At 53.1% G+C, this 19321-nt stretch overlaps 2 protein-coding genes across 4 annotated transcripts in view; one reads left to right on the top strand and one right to left on the bottom strand.

Moving 5' to 3' along the window:
• Positions 1 to 4483, top strand: part of ZZEF1 (zinc finger ZZ-type and EF-hand domain containing 1) — a 47853-nt gene extending 43370 nt beyond the window's left edge. For all 3 annotated transcript variants that reach the window (XM_078880439.1, XM_078880440.1, XM_078880438.1), the window contains exons 51-53: positions 502 to 661; positions 1123 to 1312; positions 1919 to 4483. In XM_078880439.1, the coding sequence (XP_078736565.1) occupies positions 502 to 661; positions 1123 to 1312; positions 1919 to 2029 (461 nt within the window). In that variant the 3' untranslated portion in view covers positions 2030 to 4483. The remainder of the gene's footprint in view (positions 1 to 501; positions 662 to 1122; positions 1313 to 1918) is intronic.
• Positions 4484 to 6570: 2087 nt separating this feature from the next.
• LOC144950329 (uncharacterized) lies at positions 6571 to 17990 on the bottom strand. The gene is made up of 3 exons (XM_078880437.1): positions 17338 to 17990; positions 9921 to 10088; positions 6571 to 9067 (listed from the first exon to the last, which is right to left on the bottom strand). Exons 1-3 carry the CDS (start codon positions 17380 to 17382, stop codon positions 7784 to 7786), a joined length of 1497 nt encoding a protein of 498 aa, XP_078736563.1. The 5' UTR covers positions 17383 to 17990; the 3' UTR covers positions 6571 to 7783.
• Between the last annotated feature and the right edge of the window lie 1331 nt (positions 17991 to 19321).

The following is a 19321-nucleotide window of genomic DNA, read 5'->3' as shown; positions in this document are numbered from 1 at the left end:
GCAGGAATATAAATCCGTATCAAATGGAATACATTTCGTGCGACAAAAAACTTGGCTTGGAAAAATTACTTGTATTTAACCGTTCATTGCAAAATTAGGTTCCACAAACATCACAATCGAGGCAGGGTGAAATTATTCCATTAATAAGACCCCAAATGTAAAAGTTAGAGCTATTTCAAATTAACCCTGTCAGCCTTCTGCATTCCTCATTCCCACCTCTGTGGCTTCGCTATCGATTATTTAACGTCTTCCAAACGTCTTCCGCCATTACAATCCAAGTGTATTTAATACGTTGCGCAGAACATCCCGTGGAGCCACTTACCCAGCTAGTTTCGGAGGCAAGGGCCCACAGCCACTAACAACAGAGTTATCGTTGGGGTGGAGAGGAGCCCAGCCAGCAGCCAGCCAGGCAACTCGAGGCGTCGATTATTTTTAATCACGGCATGGGGTGCTGCGTGTCCCACGTGCGCCGGTACATCGATGTCTGTCGCGCCGCTGCAGGCTTCGCCATCCTGCGAGCGGTGGCGCCGCTGGTGCCCCGAGTGGCCGGCGAGCTGTGGGCCTGGGTGGCGGCCGCGGCGTGCGGCCACACGGGCGAGCAGCGGCTGCAGGCCGTGCACCTCCTGCAGGTGCTGCTGGAGATGCTGCAGCACGAGCGAGGGTAAGAGGCCCACAGGGGCCCGGATAGACCTACAGCAACGGCAGCAGCAGAACCAATTTCGCTGCCGCCACCACCACCACGACCGTCGGTGTGTCTAGAATCGTCACGACCGCCACCACCACTTCCATCACGATGACCGACAATGCTGCTGTCATAACGACCATCAACACCTCCACCGTCAGTGTGTCTATCGTCATCACGACCAACATCACTACCACCTCCATGACCACTACCACCGTGACTACCACCATCAACTACAGCAGCACCGTCAGGGTGCCTAGCATCAACCGCCATGACCACCGCCGTAACGACCACCACCACCACGACCACGATCCCAGACTGGGACAATTCTTCTCATCGCTGGGAGGGAGGGCGGATCGCTGGCAGTGCCAACCGCTCCACTCACGCCCGCGTCCGCTCCCCGTGTCCGCTCCCCGCGTCCGCTCCCCGTGCGCTCCCAGGACCTGCCACCTGCTGCACCTGCGCCCGCTCTGGAGCTTGCTGCTGGAGCTGGAGGAGCGCGGCACGGGGGACGGCGCCGGCTGGGAGCACCGGGAGCAGGAGGGGAGCGTGCCGCTAAGACGCAGGCTGCTCCCCCAGCTGCAGAGGGCGCTCACCGATCTGTTCTACACGGCCGAGAGATGCGCCCTGGTACTGCTGCCTGTCACGTGACCCCCCCACCCCGACCCGCCGCCCCACATCGCACGCATAATGCTCTCGGCCTCGTCTAGACCACCAACTCAAAAGAGCCGAACGTGTGTGCCTTTATTATTGTTTAAAGAGCACCAACACTAAAATAAATAGGAAATATGGCCATCCCAAATCATCGGGACAGCTGTGAACTGGAGATTTCCTCTTTCGGGGACCCGTCAATGTTTCACAGGCTGAGTGCGTTGAACATGCAATGTGGTGCTCACAAGGCGCACGCACGCAAAGCGTACGGATGGGAGTCTTGCGCCTGCCTGCCGCTAGGGAGCGGCGAGCAGCAGCAGCAGCGGCAGCAGCAGCAGTAGCAGCAGCAGCAGCAGCACACCGTTGTGTGTTTATTAAAACTGTTTCCAGCCCGCTCATTGGATTGTCCCGTTTTTAATGGGGTTTTTGTGATCTTTTACCAAAAAACGAAAACGACTCTTCACCTTCATTCAATAGTGTTGCCCTTTATAATGAAGGCGAAGAGCCGTTTCAGTGTTTTTTGGGGCCTCGTCAGTGAAGCGGAGGACGCTGTATTTGAGCGGCGACCGCCCGTGCTTCTGGCAGGAGCAAGGCGTCGAGGAGGAGTACCTGCGCATCATCTGCGCGGAGGATTCTGCCAAACCCGGCGACGTCGCGACCACGACCTCCGCCACAACCGCCGTGGCATCATCGTGAAGAGGCATCGTGCTGCGTGCACCCCCCCCGTCTCACAGGCCCCCCCCCCCCTGGCAGCCAGTACTCACCTGTGAGTCACCTGCACTCCTTTCATTTCTACTCAGCGGACCTCGGCTATGCTGACATGCACTCGCCTGTGTAATGATTAGTGCTCGCCAGTGACTTGTTGTTCATGCATCCACATGCCTGTTAACTTAGCTGCACGGTCATAATCTCACGAGCTCTTACCGGCAATCGCCTCCACTCACCTGTAACCTGCCTACACTCGCGTGCACTCACCTTGACTCACCTTTACTCACCTGTGACTCACATGCCAGCAGTTACCATCCCTCACTCCTCTCTACTCACCTGCACTTGCCAGTACAAAGCTGCACCTTGGCTTTTCTGAGATATAACCATATGCCTCATCTGTCCCCTCACCACTGAGCACTGATTCCTAACCATATGCCTGGTGCGGTGTGTAGAAGAAGCCCTCTCGACGACGGTAATTGGTTTCCACGAAACCGGTCGTTAAGTGATTTGGTCATGAAGCGAGGATAGGAGATGCACGTTAAAGGCCTAATTCGTTCCGATGACATCGAAAGTTACCCTTCTTCACCCAAAAAACATACTTTATAATACTTAAACAATTTATATGAATACATACAGATACTAACGACGTGATAAACACAATATTAAAATAAACATGGTTAATCAATGCATTCATTGATATTTACTGCACCTTAAACAGCCCATCGTTAACGGGGAGTGTTCGGTAAGCGAACACATTGGCCTCTCCGGAGGCACGTCGTGAAGGGATTGGTCGTTCACAGGGGGTGGTCGCTGAGAGGGGTTCTACTTGTGGACATCGACGCTGGGGGAGACGAACGTGACGGCACTCGCCCCAACTGTGTGTGTGTGGAGGCTGCGTGTCGGAATCTCTCTTTTACGTGAATGTGTGCAAATGAGTGTGTGGGCAGATGCACTTTCCTAAAAAAAAGTCTGTTGAGGCTATACAGGCGATTATTGTCTTTTGTTGTATGTATGTTTGAGTGTATGACAGGTGTGTGACTATGATTCCGATTCTGTGTGTGGGGAGCGGTAGTGTAGCAGTTGGCGTGCCGCACTACGTACCTGGCGACCCGAGTTCGATCCCCACGCACGGCCAACACCAGTGACGATTATATATCTGAACCGGTCTTGGTCATCCCCTAGGTCGACTCGGCCTCAAATGAGTACCTGGTGCGGTGTGTAAACTTCGCCACTAGGGAGACAAAGGCGGCCGGGCGTGGTGCTGGCCACCCACCCCCTTCGTGTGATGTGCTGGCCTTAATAGGTGCTCGCTAACGGCACTTGCCCCTACAGTCTGTTCAGGCTATACGGGGGATCTTTGTCTTGTGTGTGTGCGTGCGTGCCTTGCCGCTGACCTCTCGCCTCGCCAGCCCACACGGCGGATGGGGGCTCTTGCTGCACCAGATAGTTCGCTCTGCTGGTGCGGGCCCTTGCTGCACCAGATAGTTCGCTCTGCTGGTGCGGGCTCTTGCTGCACCAGAGAGTGCGCTCTGCTGGTGCGGGCCCTTGCTGCACCAGAGAGTGCGCTCTGCTGGTGCGGGCCCTTGCTGCACCAGATAGTTCGCTCTGCTGGTGCGGGCTCTTGCTGCACCAGAGAGTGCGCTCTGCTGGTGCGGGCCCTTGCTGCACCAGATAGTTCGCTCTGCTGGTGCGGGCTCTTGCTGCACCAGAGAGTGCGCTCTGCTGGTGCGGGCCCTTGCTGCACCAGAGAGTGCGCTCTGCTGGTGCGGGCCCTTGCTGCACCAGATAGTTCGCTCTGCTGGTGCGGGCTCTTGCTGCACCAGAGAGTGCGCTCTGCTGGTGCGGGCCCTTGCTGCACCAGATAGTTCGCTCTGCTGGTGCGGGCTCTTGCTGCACCAGAGAGTGCGCTCTGCTGGTGCGGGCCCTTGCTGCACCAGAGAGTGCGCTCTGCTGGTGCGGGCCCTTGCTGCACCAGATAGTGCGCTCTCCGCCTGTAGGAGGGAGGTGAAGCTCTAATGCACCGTGTGCTGATGCAGCAGCAGCAGCACGCACACGCGGTTTACTTTATCTGCTCTTGCTTGAAGATTCCAGTTTTGTTTTGACGATTAATATTGTTTTGATTTTAGAACAGTTGCTCAGCACGGGGCCCAAAAAACAGCCAAAACGTTAAGGGGACAGCAACAAACAGTACTAGTAGCAAAGTTGTGACAATAGAAAAGAGTCGGTGATGATTTTTTTTAATGAGCGACATTATTTTAAGAGCTCGCTGCAAAGGACGAGGATGGGAGGAGGGATTGGCTGACCCAGTCAGATAAACCAACGTTACCCGTGCCGGTTCCCTCAATGGCTTTTGGTCGCAATTCCAGTGGCAGAAAATGTTGGTAACAATGGTACAGACAGCGATGACAAATTGCATGATGTAATAAAAGACTCGCAACTATGCATTTGTGTGCGGCGTATCCGTGTGTGTGTGTGTGGAGGGATTCATGCGGGACTTGAATCTAAGGCCGCACTTTGTTGGTCGTGGAGATGAGACTGTTAAGGACGGGGTCGACTGTGTAACGAAGGCATGATCTCAAGCAGTTTTTCTTCTTCACCTGGGCTGCACGCATCCCCTGGGAGTTCGAGACATGGCCATATATTTTTAAAGGTAAATCATCAACGCAAATTCAGCACGGGCACCTAAGTACAACTTACTTTGTTGAATCAAACCTTTGTACAGTTAATCTTAAAGCTTTCGTGACTGCAGGAATTCATATTCTTTGGCGACGATTGTTGCGATCAAAACGTCGTGATAATTTTATTATTTTTCTATCTTCGTGGCTTTACCGAAAGACCCAAAGCCTATGTACAGCATTAACATTATACTGTACATGTGTAGTGACAGCACCGACTGCTGTACAGCAGCAACAACTGCAGGTGGACACTTGGCGCACACGCCGCTGAGCATATCCACAGTGTGTGTGTGTCCTGGCAGGGCGGAGGAACTGGGGCAAGGGTCACGGTAGACCTCGTGAGGAAGCCCCTGGAACCCTCTGGTGGGTTCGAGAAGGGAGGCACAGCTAGGGCGGAGCCAAGCCGCGTCGAGGGGAATAAAAGCAGCGGAGAGCGAGTGCTCGGGGCTGCCGGTTACAATCACGTGCGGTGTCATGTTCCAATGAAAATAGCTTACGAAAAGTTTAAAAATAATAATACAATAAATATTTAGATGTTTCCACTGATCTGTGTTTTTAATGTCATTTCTGTATTCCATTAATTTTTATAGTCACAATCGCCAAGTTTGCGGAGCTCCGCTGCAAATACAGGAAGAGACGAGAGGTGAGGCAGCGACGAGCTCAGCCTCCCCTCTGATTGCGCAACCCCTCAGTAACCGTATGGAGCGCGGGCAGTCAGCACGTGCCTGTTACTATCTCAGTATGTTACCAATGCAATGTTTGTAGACCCCTTCATTTCATGTCCTCGCCTTCCATACTCGCGAACAAGCCTTGCCCCAAAGTCTGTTAAGGCTACACGGGGGATCTTTATCTTTAAGCGTGTGAGTGGTGTACGGAGCAGTGTGCAGCACTCTGTCACGTGTCCGCCACTGCATCGCCACTTGCAATTCTTCGGCTTTTCTCTTCTTAAATAAAGTTCCTTGCCACCGTCATTGTGACGCAGCTATCGTGGTTACCCTGCCCGGGAGTGGTGGAAGTCCAAAATGGAATCGGACACAGGGAGGCAGGGAACAGAGAGAGAGAGACGGGGAAGATTGGGAACGAAGGGGATACGTTCCCCAGCTCTTGTGCCCATGCCTGATCACCCGGGGATGCTGGAGGAGTCGCAGGCACCGTTATGGTAGGGGGGGGGGGGCACGTGGACGAAATGAGAAGAGGCTCCCCCCCCCCTCTCTTCGTGAAGGTTGCTCAATCATTCGACAGTGGCGCCACCTTCAGGGCGACAACAGCACACAGACCACAGCCCAGCCCTGCAGCACACAGCCCAGCCCTGCAGCACACATGCAATAGGTGTGCTGGACACACGGTGGGTGGTGATGGGGGGGACGGAAGGAGGAGCCACGACTCGGCCTGCGCTTCTCTCTGATTCATGCAGAGACGCGTGGAGACCGCGACTCTCAGAGACGAGAGGGATGAGAGACGAGATGGGAGAGATTAGAGAGATGGCAGAGACGAGAGGGATGAGAGACGAGATGGGAGAGATGAGAGAGATGGGAGACGAGAGGGATGAGAGATAGAGAGACACGGGAGAGATTAGAGAGATGGCAGAGACGAGAGGGATGAGAGATGAGAGACACTGGAAACTGATTTTCCACGTTGAACAAGATGTCAAAATAAATACCGGCAATGCTTCCACTTAGCGGTTGAACTGATTTGACAAACACATTTAACACATTCTGCGTCATCCACAGAGCCTTGGGATGCAGAGTTAAAGTCTGAGGGCAACAGAAATGCGGAGAGACAGAGGCGTGATGTCTGCTTGTGTCTTTATACTCTCCACGTAATGATGCCAATGATTATTTTGTGAAGAGCCTCTGCGTGCACTCATCTTTATTCGTACTGGAAGTACAGCAGAGCACAACAACCATACACTACTAACACTGTAAGAAGATATACTTGCAATACAAAGTTATACGAGGAAGTTAACATCGTCATAATCCTAACGTTAACATTAATACTGCACCTTGTATTGTGAAAGATTATATCGTGGCCAATTACACACAAGCGACATTGTTTGTATGTCTTTTTAGCGATGGGAGGATACCAGCGAAGACAGAGGAAAACATACAAACTCCGCACAGAAAGTCAGGAATCGAACGCAGGCACTTGTTGATGTGAGGTTCCCTCCTGCCCTTCTGGCAAGCAGAATGTGATCCGTGCATTGTCATTTACATATACCCTTTGGTAAAAAAAAAAAAGGCACGCGTTATATATGAGCGTATCATTTTGTTACGAACACATGAGGGGGGGATAAAAATAACTTTGCTCAAGCAAAAAAGCTACGCTCATTCTGTTACAAAAGTTTGTCAAAAAAGTAAAAATCACCAAATAAATGCCCTTCCTTATCTGGAAAATGATCCACATCCCACAGCCCAGTCACCGTAATGTTCCACAACGCACCTGATCGTTAAATCCATCTCTCCGGGGCTTTACTTTGATTGCCCAGCGCACACGTGCCAGGGTCGCCAGTGGACTGCAATATGTCCCACGTGACCAGTAGCCACGAACTTTATAGCGAGAGTTTAAACAGCACTGGGTGTGGTTGCGCTGGCTGCGTAAGTCTCTTCTCGGCCATCAAATTGGACAAAACCAGGAGAGGAGAGAAATCGAGCAAGAATCAGCCACAGCCTCAACGCTCCTACCCCATGTGTGTGAAGCAGCCTGCACGAGCGGGTGCCAGGGGGTGGGCCCTGCACCATCAGATGTCCCCTTTCACCCACGCAGGCTCACTCTCCTTCGTGGTAGATCACTGTTACAGCGCCCCCCCCCCCGCTCCACACATACACACAACCCCCTCATCCAAGAGGAGCTTGCCCTGGGTCCATACACATTCAGCAGCAGCAGCAGCCGTCCTCCACTGGCTGATCGTCATTGTTTCCACGCTCCTGCTACTGTCCCCCGTCCTTCCCGTCTCTTCCAACCACCATCCGCCTCGATCACCTTCCATCACCTTCCGCGAGCGTCACCACCCTCCTGACAAGACCGTACTGCAGCAGTCTGAGTTCAGGGGGACGCTCCCTATCCCCCACTACTGTTGGCTGCACATCCCCCTGCCTTTCTTGCTCTTCTTTGCCTTGCCCGGTTTTGCAACCTCCACCTCCTTCTCCTCCTTCTCCTCGTGTCGCTCAGCAATGGTTAGCGGCGGAGCGGCCGGTTCCAGCACGGAACAGCGGACCACGGCCTGCCCCTCGCGGATGGACACCTGCACCAGCTTCCCCGGCTCCTGTCCCGCCGCGTCCACCTCTCCCCTCCGCCGGTCCCCTCCGGCTGTCGGCGCTGACGGCGCCCGACCTTTGCCGTGCTGCCCCCCCTCCTCCGGCCGCTTCTTCTGCCGCATCGGCACGGCCGGCGCTTGTCGTCGTTGTGGCGGTGCCGCTGCCGCCGCCGCAACCATCCCTCCTGGCCGAGGAGATGTCCGATGAGCTTCCGCCTCGGCCACGTTGGACGGGACCGCGACGAGCACGGCCTGGAGAATCCGGGGCAGCTCCGACGTTCTTGCCATCGCCTTCGTCAGCGGCGCATCCGCCGACTGCGTCGGTGCGGTTTCCATGGGTTCGGCACCGATGGTGAGCCCCTCCGCTTGCCGGGTGTCTGACCATTTTCCATCCGCGTCGCCGGGCAGGAGAGCATCGCTTCGCTTGCCCCCGCTGCTGCCACGGTCGTCGTCGGTGGTGGTAGTGGCCACCGCCACCACCGCCTCTGCCACCACCTCTGCCACCACCGCCTCCGCCACCAACGCCTCTGCCACCACCGCCTCCGCACGGTGCCTGAAGGCGGGCGGAATAGAGATGGGCTTGGGAAGGGCGACGTCAACTCCGCGCTCTGCAGCTGACACTGTCGGTTTTGTCTCCGGGAGCCGTCGCGACTCCGTCGCCGTCTCCGATTCGGTGCCGGCCTCCGTGTGTTCCGCCGCCCCTCCCCGTGTCGTGGCAGCGCTGTCCAGATGATCCAAGAGGCTCCGCGTGGTGACCGATGGACGCTCGCTCTCCTGCTCTGCTGAAGTCGGTGTTCTTGTCTCCTCACCAACATCCTCCGACAACTTTTTCTCCTCCTCCGGCTTTTCATCCTCCTCCTCTTCCTCCTCCTCCTCCTCCTCGTACTTCTCAACAACCTTCTGCTCGTACCGCGAGACCATTGCCTTGACCTCCACGCTCGAGTCGCTCGCCTCCTGCGCCGCTGAGGGTTCGCGGTCGTCTGCCCGGCACCTGCTCAGGTCAACCCTGATGAGCGGCTTGTCGCCGGGGCTGGGCGCAAACTTCAGGAACAGCTCGAAGGCTTCGTCCTCGATGGCTTCGTACAAACGGACGTAATCCTGCAAGCGTGCGCGTGGACACAGATGCGACACCACAAACCCATTTGCGAAAATGTTCACTCGCATAGAGATCCGTAGAGCTACAGACACTTACATAGAGGCGGGTAGATTCACACACAGACACACTGACTCAGAGACACTAACAGTCTCCCACAGAGACCCGTAGATGTACATAGAGACCCATACACTAACAGAGAGACCGATAGACTTGCACACAAAACAAATAGGTCACATAGATATTGTTGGGTCTTTCGGTAAAGTCACGTAGATAGGTTCAAAGAAAATAACACAAAATAACAAAAAACTACGATGTTTCGATCGCAAGACAAGCGGTCGTCTTCAGGAAAAGGGGGGTTTAGCTTCCAAGGCAAACTGTCTTTGAACCTACCTACGTGACTTTACCAAAAGATACAAGAATATGAATTCCTGCACTCACGAAAGCTTTAAGTCAAGAGGTCACAGAGACCCATGAACTCACATAGAGACCCATAGTTACACAGAGCCCCATAGACTTCCACAGAGCCCCATAGACCTACACACAGCCCCATAGACCTACACACAGCCACGTAGACCTACACAGAACCCCATAGACTTACACAGAGCCCCATAGACCTACACAGAGCCCCATAGACTCACACAGAGCCCCATAGACTCACACAGAGACCCATAGACTCACACAGAGCCCCATAGACTCACACAGAGCCCCATAGACTCACACAGAGACCCATAGACCCACACAGAGCCCCATAGACCAACACAGAGCCTCATAGACCTTCACAGAGCCCTGATCGACCTACAGAGAGACGCGTACACTCGGAGGGAGCCCCGGCGAGGTGAGTGTTCGTGCGCGCACCCCGAGGTAGTCGCCCTCGTTGAAGATCTGCGGCGGCAGCGCGGAGGGGTCCCCAGCGCGGCTCCTCATCTCATCGAGGACGCGCTCGTCCACCGACACGTCGATCAGCTGGTAAGGCACGCGCCTGCTCTCCAGGATCCGCGTCACCTCCCGCTGCCGCTGCCTGATCTGCGCGCGGACGGGCCCGTGGCGTTGCGCATGGAGGGAATGAGAGAGGGGGGGGAGAGCGAACGGCCGGATGGCAACAGGCGGTCGGAGTCATTGTGCTGGGGCAAAGCAGGAGAGCGCCTCTCGTCCGTGACCCCTGTCGCCCGCCAAATCTCTCTGCGACCCCAACGCGGCTTCGGACAAACGGACGTGATCCTGCAAGTGCGCGCGCGGACACGGATGCGACACCACAAACCCATTTGCAAAAATTTTGCTCGCATAGAAACCAATGAACTCACATAAAGACCTAGAGCCTCACATAGAGACCAATAGGTCACACAGAGCCTATCAACAGATCGTTGAGGCAAGTGCTGTTAGCGAGCACCTATGAAGATCGGCACGGCACACGAGGGGGTGAGTGGGCCAGTCACCACGCTCGGCCGCCTTTGTCTCCCTAGTGGCGCTGTTTACTACACATCGCACCGTGTACTCAATTGAGGCCGAGTCGACCTAGAGGAGGCCCAGGACCGGTTTAGATAATCGTCACTGGCGGTGTTGGCCGCGAGCGGGAATCGAAATCAGGTCGGCGGATTCGTAGCGTGGCGCGCTACACCACCGCTTACACAAAGACCCGTGGTCCTATTAACCGTGACCCTATTATAATAGGAGCTTGTGACGCCCATTATCCTATTCTTTGCGTGGGATGCCCAAATATGTGGTGCTTATCTGCGAGAAGTTGGGGGTGTTTAGGATGAATGTGCCCGATTAACTTCTATTATCCGCAAGAGTGTGTTACTCTTATTAACCCACTCGTGTTCCCCGTGCCGCATCGCGGGAAAAGGCTTCCCCATTATCTGCAAATATGCGGATAAAAATGTCTTTATTAGCATATTTATCATAATTACAGCAGCCTACGACCGTCACCACCACAATCATCACCCCCCCTCCCTGCTCAAGTGAGCACCACCTCGTGGAACCGCGCGAGAAGTTCTTGTCCTGTGGAAAGCAACACGTGCCCCTGTCATAGTAATGTGGAATTCCCGCCACCGGATGATAAGCACCACCTTTGGAGACGGCCCCACTTACAGATTGAAAACGAATTTCTTGATAACTGCTTTGTGTGTTTAGTGTGACACGCATGCAGGCGTAACACACACGCAGGCGTGACACACACACAGGCGTGACACACACAGAGGTGTGACACACAGGCAGGCGTGACACACACGCAGGCGTGATAGACAGGCGTGACACACATACAAGCGTGACACACAGGCAGGCGTGACACACACGCAGGCGTGACACACACGCAGGCGTGACACACAGGCAGGCGTGACACATACAGGCGTGACACACAGGCAGGCGTGACACATACAGGCGTGACACACATACAGGCACGTACGAACTTATGCCCTGGCAGTCATGAGCCACAGCGCTGCGCCTCCCAGGCACGCGTGAAAACACGCGCGGGATAAATCGGTCACACAAAGGAGACATCGACACCCGAGCCCCCCCCCCCCACTCTGCAGATGCCCCCCCCCGTACCCCCCCCCCCCCCACGTGCTGCAAACGCACGGGAGCGGTGGCGCAGCGATTAGCGCACTTGGAGCGTGACCCAACGCGGCGACCTCCCGACTTCCCATTCCCACTCACGGCTCCAACATCGGCGACGATGATCTGAACCGGGTCCTTCCTGGGTCTACCTCCCCTAGGTAGGCTCGGCCGTAAAAGAGTACCGGCTGCGGTGTCTAAACATCAACGCTTAGGAGACAAAGGTGGCCGGGCGTGATTCTGGCCACAATACAAAGATCCCCCGTATAGCCTGAACAGACTGTCGGGGCAAGTGCTGTTTGCGAGTAGCACCTACGAAGGCCAGAACGGAACACGAGAGGGGTGGGTGGCCAGCACCACGCCCGACCGCCTTTGTCTCCCCAGTGGCGATGTTTTTACACACCGCACCAGGTACTCATTTGAGACTGAGTCGACCTAGAGGAGGAGGCCCAGGACCGGTTCAGATAATCGTCACCGGTGTTGGCCGTGAGCAGGAATCGAACTCGGGTCGCCGGGTTCGTAGCGCTGACCGCTACACCACCAAGGGGCTCTGCCAACTTACGAAGTTTTTTTTAACTTCCCAACAAAACTTGAACCTAACTCGTTCGTAGTTAGAGGAGTCGCCGTATAGATGTATCAACACACCAAGATGTGCATTGCATGTACCAAAGTTCTTAGCCTTGTCCAGACCACCAGCTCCAAAGAACTGCATCTGTCGGAGTATGTCGAGTACTGTAATCAACATCTCTGCTCGCCAACAGCACTAGCCCCTACCGTCTGGGCTATACGGGGGAATTTTGTCTTTGCGCTGCTATGCGCGGGTGTGCGTGAGTGATTAATTCTGTGAAAGTGAATCCGCGTCTCAGTGTGTGTGTGAGAGCGTGAATGTGGGGGAGCGGTGGCGCAGTGGTTAGCGCACTGTGCTACGAACCCAGCAAATCCCCGAGTTTGATTCCCGTTCACGGCCAATGACAGTGGGCAGATAAATATCTGAACCGGCCCTGGCCCTCCCTCCCCTAAGTCGACTCAGCCTTAAAGGATTACCTGGTGTGGTGTGGGGAGATAGAGGTGGCCGGGCGTGATATTGGTCGTCCACCCCCTTCGAGTGCTGTGCCGGCATTCACAAGTGCTCGCCAACAGCACTTGCCCCAACAGGCTGCTGAAGGCAGTACGGGGGACCTTTGCCTTTGCCAGGGTGTGTGTCAGTGTGTGTGTCAGGCAGCACGGCAGGGCTCGCGAGGCTATATTTAGTGGCGCTCCACTGTACGGAGAGTGGAGAAACATCGCGCTCATTCCCATCTGCGTGTCCCCTTACGCGCAGTTACACGGATTCCAATTTAGTCTTTGAACCAGTCTGTGTCTGTGCTGCTGTGTTGCTGATGCTGCTGATGCTGCTGCTGCGTAGGCGGTGGTGCACAACTCACAATAACAACTCAACACGTCTGACAATAGCACCGTGTGGCCTTGAAAGGACAATTATCATGGATGACGTTTCGAGCAAAGGCCCTTTTTCAGCGCACATAGGGATGCCAACTTTGTGGCCAACTCTCTCTGCCCTCTATGTGCAATAAAGCAGGTGCGTTGCCCGAAACGTTGCCAATTACATCTCAGTTTTAAAGCCACGTGGCGTCATCGACGTGCTTGTTTTTGGGTTTGGCCACGTGATGGTTTTTTGACAAAAATTATTGTCTGAAACCCTCCACCACCCGACTAGATTGTCTCGTCTACACAGATAGTGTTATTATGTTTGTGTGGCCAATGTATTTATCAGACTATGTTCAATGTATTTATCAGACTATGATCAATGTATTTATCAGACTATGATCAATGTATTGTATTGACGTATCAATTTAAGCTATCAATGTATTTATCAAAATCTGATAAATGCATTGTAATGATGTATCAATGTATTGTATCAATGTATTGATCAAATTCTGATCAATGCTTAGATCAGATTCTGATCAATAAATCTCAGCCTCTTGACCAGTGGGTCGGGACCCCTTACGGCCGGATTCAACATCGAAGTGCGGCGACGTTTCGCCTAAACCGCGATTATCTTCAGGGAGAAATAAAACCTCAAACACATTCGTCATTAACACTGTGTGTGTATGTGTGTGTATGTCGACCCGTGGCAACTGGGTCTGCCCCGTGACCTCCTGCCAGCGGGCGTTCGACACTTCACGTGGCCTCAAGGTGCACATGGCCTGGCACAAGCGTCGTGGTGACGTCACCGCCACTTAGTGGCGAATGGCGGTTGTTGTTGTATGTGTGTATGTGTGTGTATGTGTGTGTGTATGTGTGCGCGGCCTTAAAAAAAATTAATCAGCGACGTTTCGGGGCCATGGCCCTTCTTTATAGCACATATATAGAGAAGCAAGCGGAGAGAGAGAGAGAGTGGATGATAAAGAGGTTTTTGGGTTGTATTTCATGAATATATAAATGTCATTAACCCCGCCGCCACCACTCGACACAGTCAATCAGTAAGGGGTTTGTCACGGAAACAAAAACGTGTCCCCCCCCCGCCCCGTACCCCACCCACGTGCTGTAAATAAACGCACGGGAGCGGTGGCGCAGCGGTTAGCGAACTTGGAGCGTGACCAGTTTTCATTCCCGCTCACGGCTACAACATCGGCGACGATTATCTGAACGGGATCCTTCCTGGGTTTACTCTCCAACACACCGGTGTGCTGGACTAGTAACGAATTGCCACGTTTTGTTTACGTGACAAACTTTACTAATTGGCTGTGTCGGGTGGTGGCGGGCTTAACGACCCATTCATATTCACGCGATTTAACCCAACAAAAATACACTCATGGATAATATTGGTCGCGAAAGCTTACTGAGTGTTAAACTGGATGATAAAGAGTTGGGGGCTGAGATTGTTTACACCATGACGGCCCAGATGATAAGAATTACATTTATAAAAAGAAAGTTATGATCACCAGTTTTTAAAAAGGCCTATGAATAGTTACACGCATAGTAGCCATCGAGTAACAGACGAAGAGTCACGAGTAGTGCCCCTAATCGCGGGCTCTGACGCTCGCAAATGCTGAGGAATGCTCTCCACATTTGACCATGTAGGGCAGTGCTTCTTAACGTTTTACTGCAGCCTTAAAAACCCCTTTGGTTCTCAATCGTAAAAAAATGTCAATAAACACATAGGGCTCGATGGAACAAGGTTGTACTTACGTGCCCGTGTTCAAGTTGTCTTTTCGATTATTTACCGTCTAAAGAAAAAAATTGCCCATGTCTCAAACCCCCCAGAAAGGGCATCTCACACCCCCAGGAGGTGCGTGCACCCCGGGCTAAGAGCTAGCGATGTAGGGCTGTTGTAGACCTTTAACAACACACACGAAGACGCGCACAGACGTTGCGTGTCCAAAAAGCTCTCCGCGTTGTGCAAAACCACCAGCCCCAAAAGAACTGCGCGCGCAGGGCCGTACAGGGGATTGCATTGTAAACAATCTGTGGGTTCTGATGTTGAGATAATCATTATAGTTGGTTATTTACCCAAGGAAGCCACCGTTAAAATAGAGATGTTGTGAATAACGAAACAATAGTTTATCTTTAATGGAAATTGGTTCGTAACAACCACGTTACCTGCCTCGCCTGGTAGGCTGGAGTACGTGGGTTCGATCCCGATCCTGACGCCTGCTGTATATTTGTAGTTTGCGTGTTCTCCCCTTGGTCGCGTGGATTTTTCTCTAGGTCCTCCACTTTCCCCCTCCACGTTTAGAGTCGGCGTGCGTTCAAAGTCTTTGTCTGCTGCTATAAATGTCCACACGGCGATGAGCCGCTTCCTTAAGCTATCATTTGTCATATCCAGCTCGCTTCTGAAAAAAGAGCGATATCGTTCAGTGGGCCTTACCTGATCAAGCAAATAAAATCAGTTTATAGTTTAGGATAAACGAACCACTTTTAATTGTATTGATAGGACGGTAATGTCATTTGTTTATCTGCGGATAACTTGTTTTCAGCAGAGTACTGCTGGCAATGACACGTTTTGGCCAATACTTGTTTCGAACGAGTGTGTTTGTTTTCTACGGCAGGAAACCAGAGGACCCAGAGAAACAATATTGTGGGGATAGCACTCAAAGTTCTGGTCCCACGCACCCACTTGCTGTACTGCCATTTCCACCTCGCAGCAGCAGCGGGTTATTGGGAGTTTCAACAATTCTCTACGTGATCTACCAATTCTTGCATCTGAAGCGCTGTATTAGGGGCGTGTACCATCATCACATCCGACTGACCGTGAGTGAATTCTCGTCTTTCTTGTTTGTGATTATGAACAAAGTCAAAGTGACTTCCAGGGGCTCATCTGCCGTTTACATCCCTACAGAGCCAATGCTGGAAATTCGTTCTATCGACCCTGGCGGTAGTCAGCCCACCATCCCTCCCGGAACGACAAACTGATATTGTAATTGGGTTTTTACCCTTTAATCTGGCAACAAAATTGACACCTTTTTTACAAGGAGTGATGTTTGCATTGACCACAATACCTGCGGTCGGAATGCAAACAAAAAACACAACTCTGATAATATATGCACTGTCCTTGAAATTGATTGGTCCACACCCGAGACAGCTTTTCTTAGAGCCGAGTCATCTGGTCCAACACCATGTGAGACTCCTTGTAAAAAAGGTGTCTGTTTTGTTGCCAGATAAAAGGGTAAAAACCCAATTATCATATTTTGCTACTGGCAAAGGAGGTTCCAATGGTGGGGACAAAGTGATAGTTCTTGTATTGATCCCAGAGGGATGGATCATGGGCTGAGTCAACCCCCAACAATCCGGATTGCGAGCCGGTTGGATTGACCGCCGCGCCACGGGATCACGAACGAACATCCGAGCGATGCTTCTGCACAGACCTGGCTAAACAGACTCCTCTAGAGCAGTGGTTCATAACTTTCACTGCAGCCCTCAGTCGTCAGAAAATGTACAATCTTAATAACCACGTGGGGTTTGATGAAGCAAAGTAAGTTGCGACTTACGTGCCCGCGCCTAAATTGTGTTTTTGGTCATTTACCTTCTAAAAAAAATCTGGAGCTGTCTCGCACCCCCAGAAAGGGCGTTGAGAACCACTGCTCTCGAGAATACATTTGCATGACACAAACCGGAACACGTGCCATCGTTCTACAATCGTGGTGGACTGCATACAACGTGAAAACAACGTTGGTACGCGAATGCATTCGTCTCTCTTGGCAATCCTCCTGCTGTATAGTTGCCCCTTAGTCTAACCGTGATGCGCGCCCTGGGGGGGGGGGGTTAAATGACCATACTTCACCACACTGGCGAGCGCCGGTTGGCCATGTGGGGCATTGGAATAACATTCCGAAACTCGTGGGATGCTGAGGTTAATTTACTGTTTGAAAAAGCGATTGAAATCCAATGAGGTGAGGTCATACGACACGTAATAAACGCGCAGATTGTATCGCTCTATGCGGTGCTAGTGGTGGTGGTAGTAGTGGTAGTGGTTGTGGTGCTGGTGGTAGTAGTGGTGGTGCTAGTGGTGGTAGTAGTGGTAGTGGTGCTAGTGGTTGTGGTGGTTGTGGTGCTGGATGTGGTGGTGCTGGTAGGCACACAAAGATAAACCACACGAGTAGCGCACACAAAGACAAAGATCCTACGTATAGCCTTAACAGACTGTTGGGGCAAGTGCTGTTAACAAAGTCCTCCCCACATAGAACTACAATCGGGCACAACTCACAAGTCCGTGTGGACTTACCTGTCTGGACGGGGTGACGCTGGTATAATATACGTCCACCGCCATGGTGAGGGGTGAGAGGTGAGTGGTGAGGAGTGAGTGGTGAGTGTGAGTGGTGAGTGTGAGTGGTGAGTATGAGTGGTGAGTGTGGGGGTGAGTGGTGAGTGTGAGGGGTGAGTGTGAGTGGTGAGTGTGAGGGGTGAGTGTGAGGAGTGAGTGGTGAGTGTGGGGGTGAGTGTGGTTAGTGTGAGTGGTGAGTGTGAGTGGTGAGTGTGAGGGGTGAGTGTGAGGAGTGAGTGTGAGGAGTGAGTGGTGAGTGTGGGGGTGAGTGTGGTTAGTGTGAGTGGTGAGTGTGAGGAGTGAGTGGTGAGTGTGGGGGTGAGTGGTGAGTGTGAGGGGTGAGTGGTGAGTGATTGGTGAGTGTGAGGAGTGAGTGGTGAGTGATTGGTGAGTGTGAGGAGTGAGTGGTGAGTGATTGGTGAGTGTGGGGTGAGTGGTGAGTGTGAGTGGTGAGTCAGACAGCTGTGAGAAGTGTGCAGGGTGAGTGAGGCGGCTCTGCTGAGAGTAGTCAACTTCTCACTGCAACTTTTCCCCTCTCTCTCTCTCTCCCACTCCCCCCTCTCCCCCCTCTCCGTCCTTCTCTCCCCCTCTCCCTGTCTCTCCCCCTGTCCCTGTCCCCCCCTCTTCCTTTTTTCCCTCCCCCTGTCCCTCTCCCCCTCCCCCTGTCCCTCTCCCCCTCTCCCTGTCCCCCCTCTCCCCCCTCTCCCTCCCCCTCCCTCCTCCCCCCTCTCCCCCCTTCCTCCTCCCCCTGTCCCTCTCCCCCCTCCCCTTGTCCCTCTCCCCCTCCCCCTGTCCCTCGCCCCCCCCTCTCTGTCTGCGCAGAGCAGCAGCCCGGACCGCGACCCCACGGGGCGCTTGGCGTGGGCCGTGCCTGCAGGGGCGCGGTGATGCTGCTGATGATGATGCTGCTGATACTGCTGCTGCTGATGATGATGCTGATACTGCTGATACTGCTGCTGATGATGATGCTGATGATGATGCTGATGATACTGCTGATGATACTGCTGCTACTGCTGATGATGATGCTGATGATGATGCTGAAGATGCTGCTGATGCTGCTGCTGGTGACAGCAGGAAACCAAACTGTTCATTTTTGTATTTCTCCAGGTGAGCCCCACTGAGCTCCACCACAGCTCTTTTTCAGAAGCGATCTCGCCTCAAATGATAGCTCAACAAAGTGGCCTATGACGGGGAGATGTATAGCAGCAAGCCAAATGCTCTACACGCAACGTTGATTCTGATTGTGGAGGGGAAAACCGGAGGATCCGCAGAAAATTCCACACTCACGGGGAGAGAGAGACACGCAAACTCCAAATATACAGCAGCAGCAGGCGTCAGGGTTGGGATCGAACCCACGACCTCCTGTACACCAGGCGAGGTAGTTAACATCTCATAGCCACCGTGAAGATGATGAGAGAGAGAGAGACACGCAAACTCCAAATATACAGCAGCAGGCGTCAGGGTCGGGATCGAACCCACTGCCTCCTTCATCCCAGGCGAGGTAGTTAACATCTAGCCACCGTGGCGTCAAAATTAATTTGACATTGATGGTTCTAATGTTTACAGTTATTAGTATGAAAGTGATGATGGTGTTGCACAGAAAATGGTCAAACATCAATTGGTTGCATTTCCCTCTCGACGAAGATGATGACGATGAGATGTTCTGGTTTGTCTCGCAGCTACCATCGAGTTAATCGACTGCTGTTCATGTATCGGATTCCTTCGCGTTCTTCACGTTAGATTTATTTTCCAGATTGAATAAATCAGGATCTTATGGTAAATATTCCAGTTCAAATGGTGGCTGGGCCCTGGGCAAACTCCACAACGTGGGCCCGCCAATGCCTTCGAACTCCCCAGTGGGACACGCGTTACATCTGACTCCGTGACGGTGAAGTGCGGCGCTCCGAATCGCCGTTCCCGAGGGACGGATCTGCTAGCAGCTGCT

This window comes from Lampetra fluviatilis, chromosome 57 (genome assembly GCF_964198595.1).
Source record: "Lampetra fluviatilis chromosome 57, kcLamFluv1.1, whole genome shotgun sequence".
NCBI classification, from domain to species: Eukaryota; Metazoa; Chordata; class Hyperoartia; order Petromyzontiformes; family Petromyzontidae; genus Lampetra; species Lampetra fluviatilis.
Note: the sequence above shows the minus strand (reverse complement) of the source record. Positions and strands in the feature narration are given on the sequence as shown.

Excerpts from the sequence above, each read along its gene's own strand:
- LOC144950329 (XM_078880437.1), bottom strand. The coding sequence starts at position 17,382 with ATGGCGGTGGACGTATATTATACCAGCGTCACCCCGTCCAGACAG. Across the intron at positions 10,089-17,337 it reads GCGTCACCCCGTCCAGACAG|ATCAGGCAGCGGCAGCGGGA; the intron begins GTAAGTCCACAC and ends GTCCGCGCGCAG. Across the intron at positions 9,068-9,920 it reads ACGAGGGCGACTACCTCGGG|GATTACGTCCGTTTGTACGA; the intron begins GTGCGCGCACGA and ends GCACGCTTGCAG.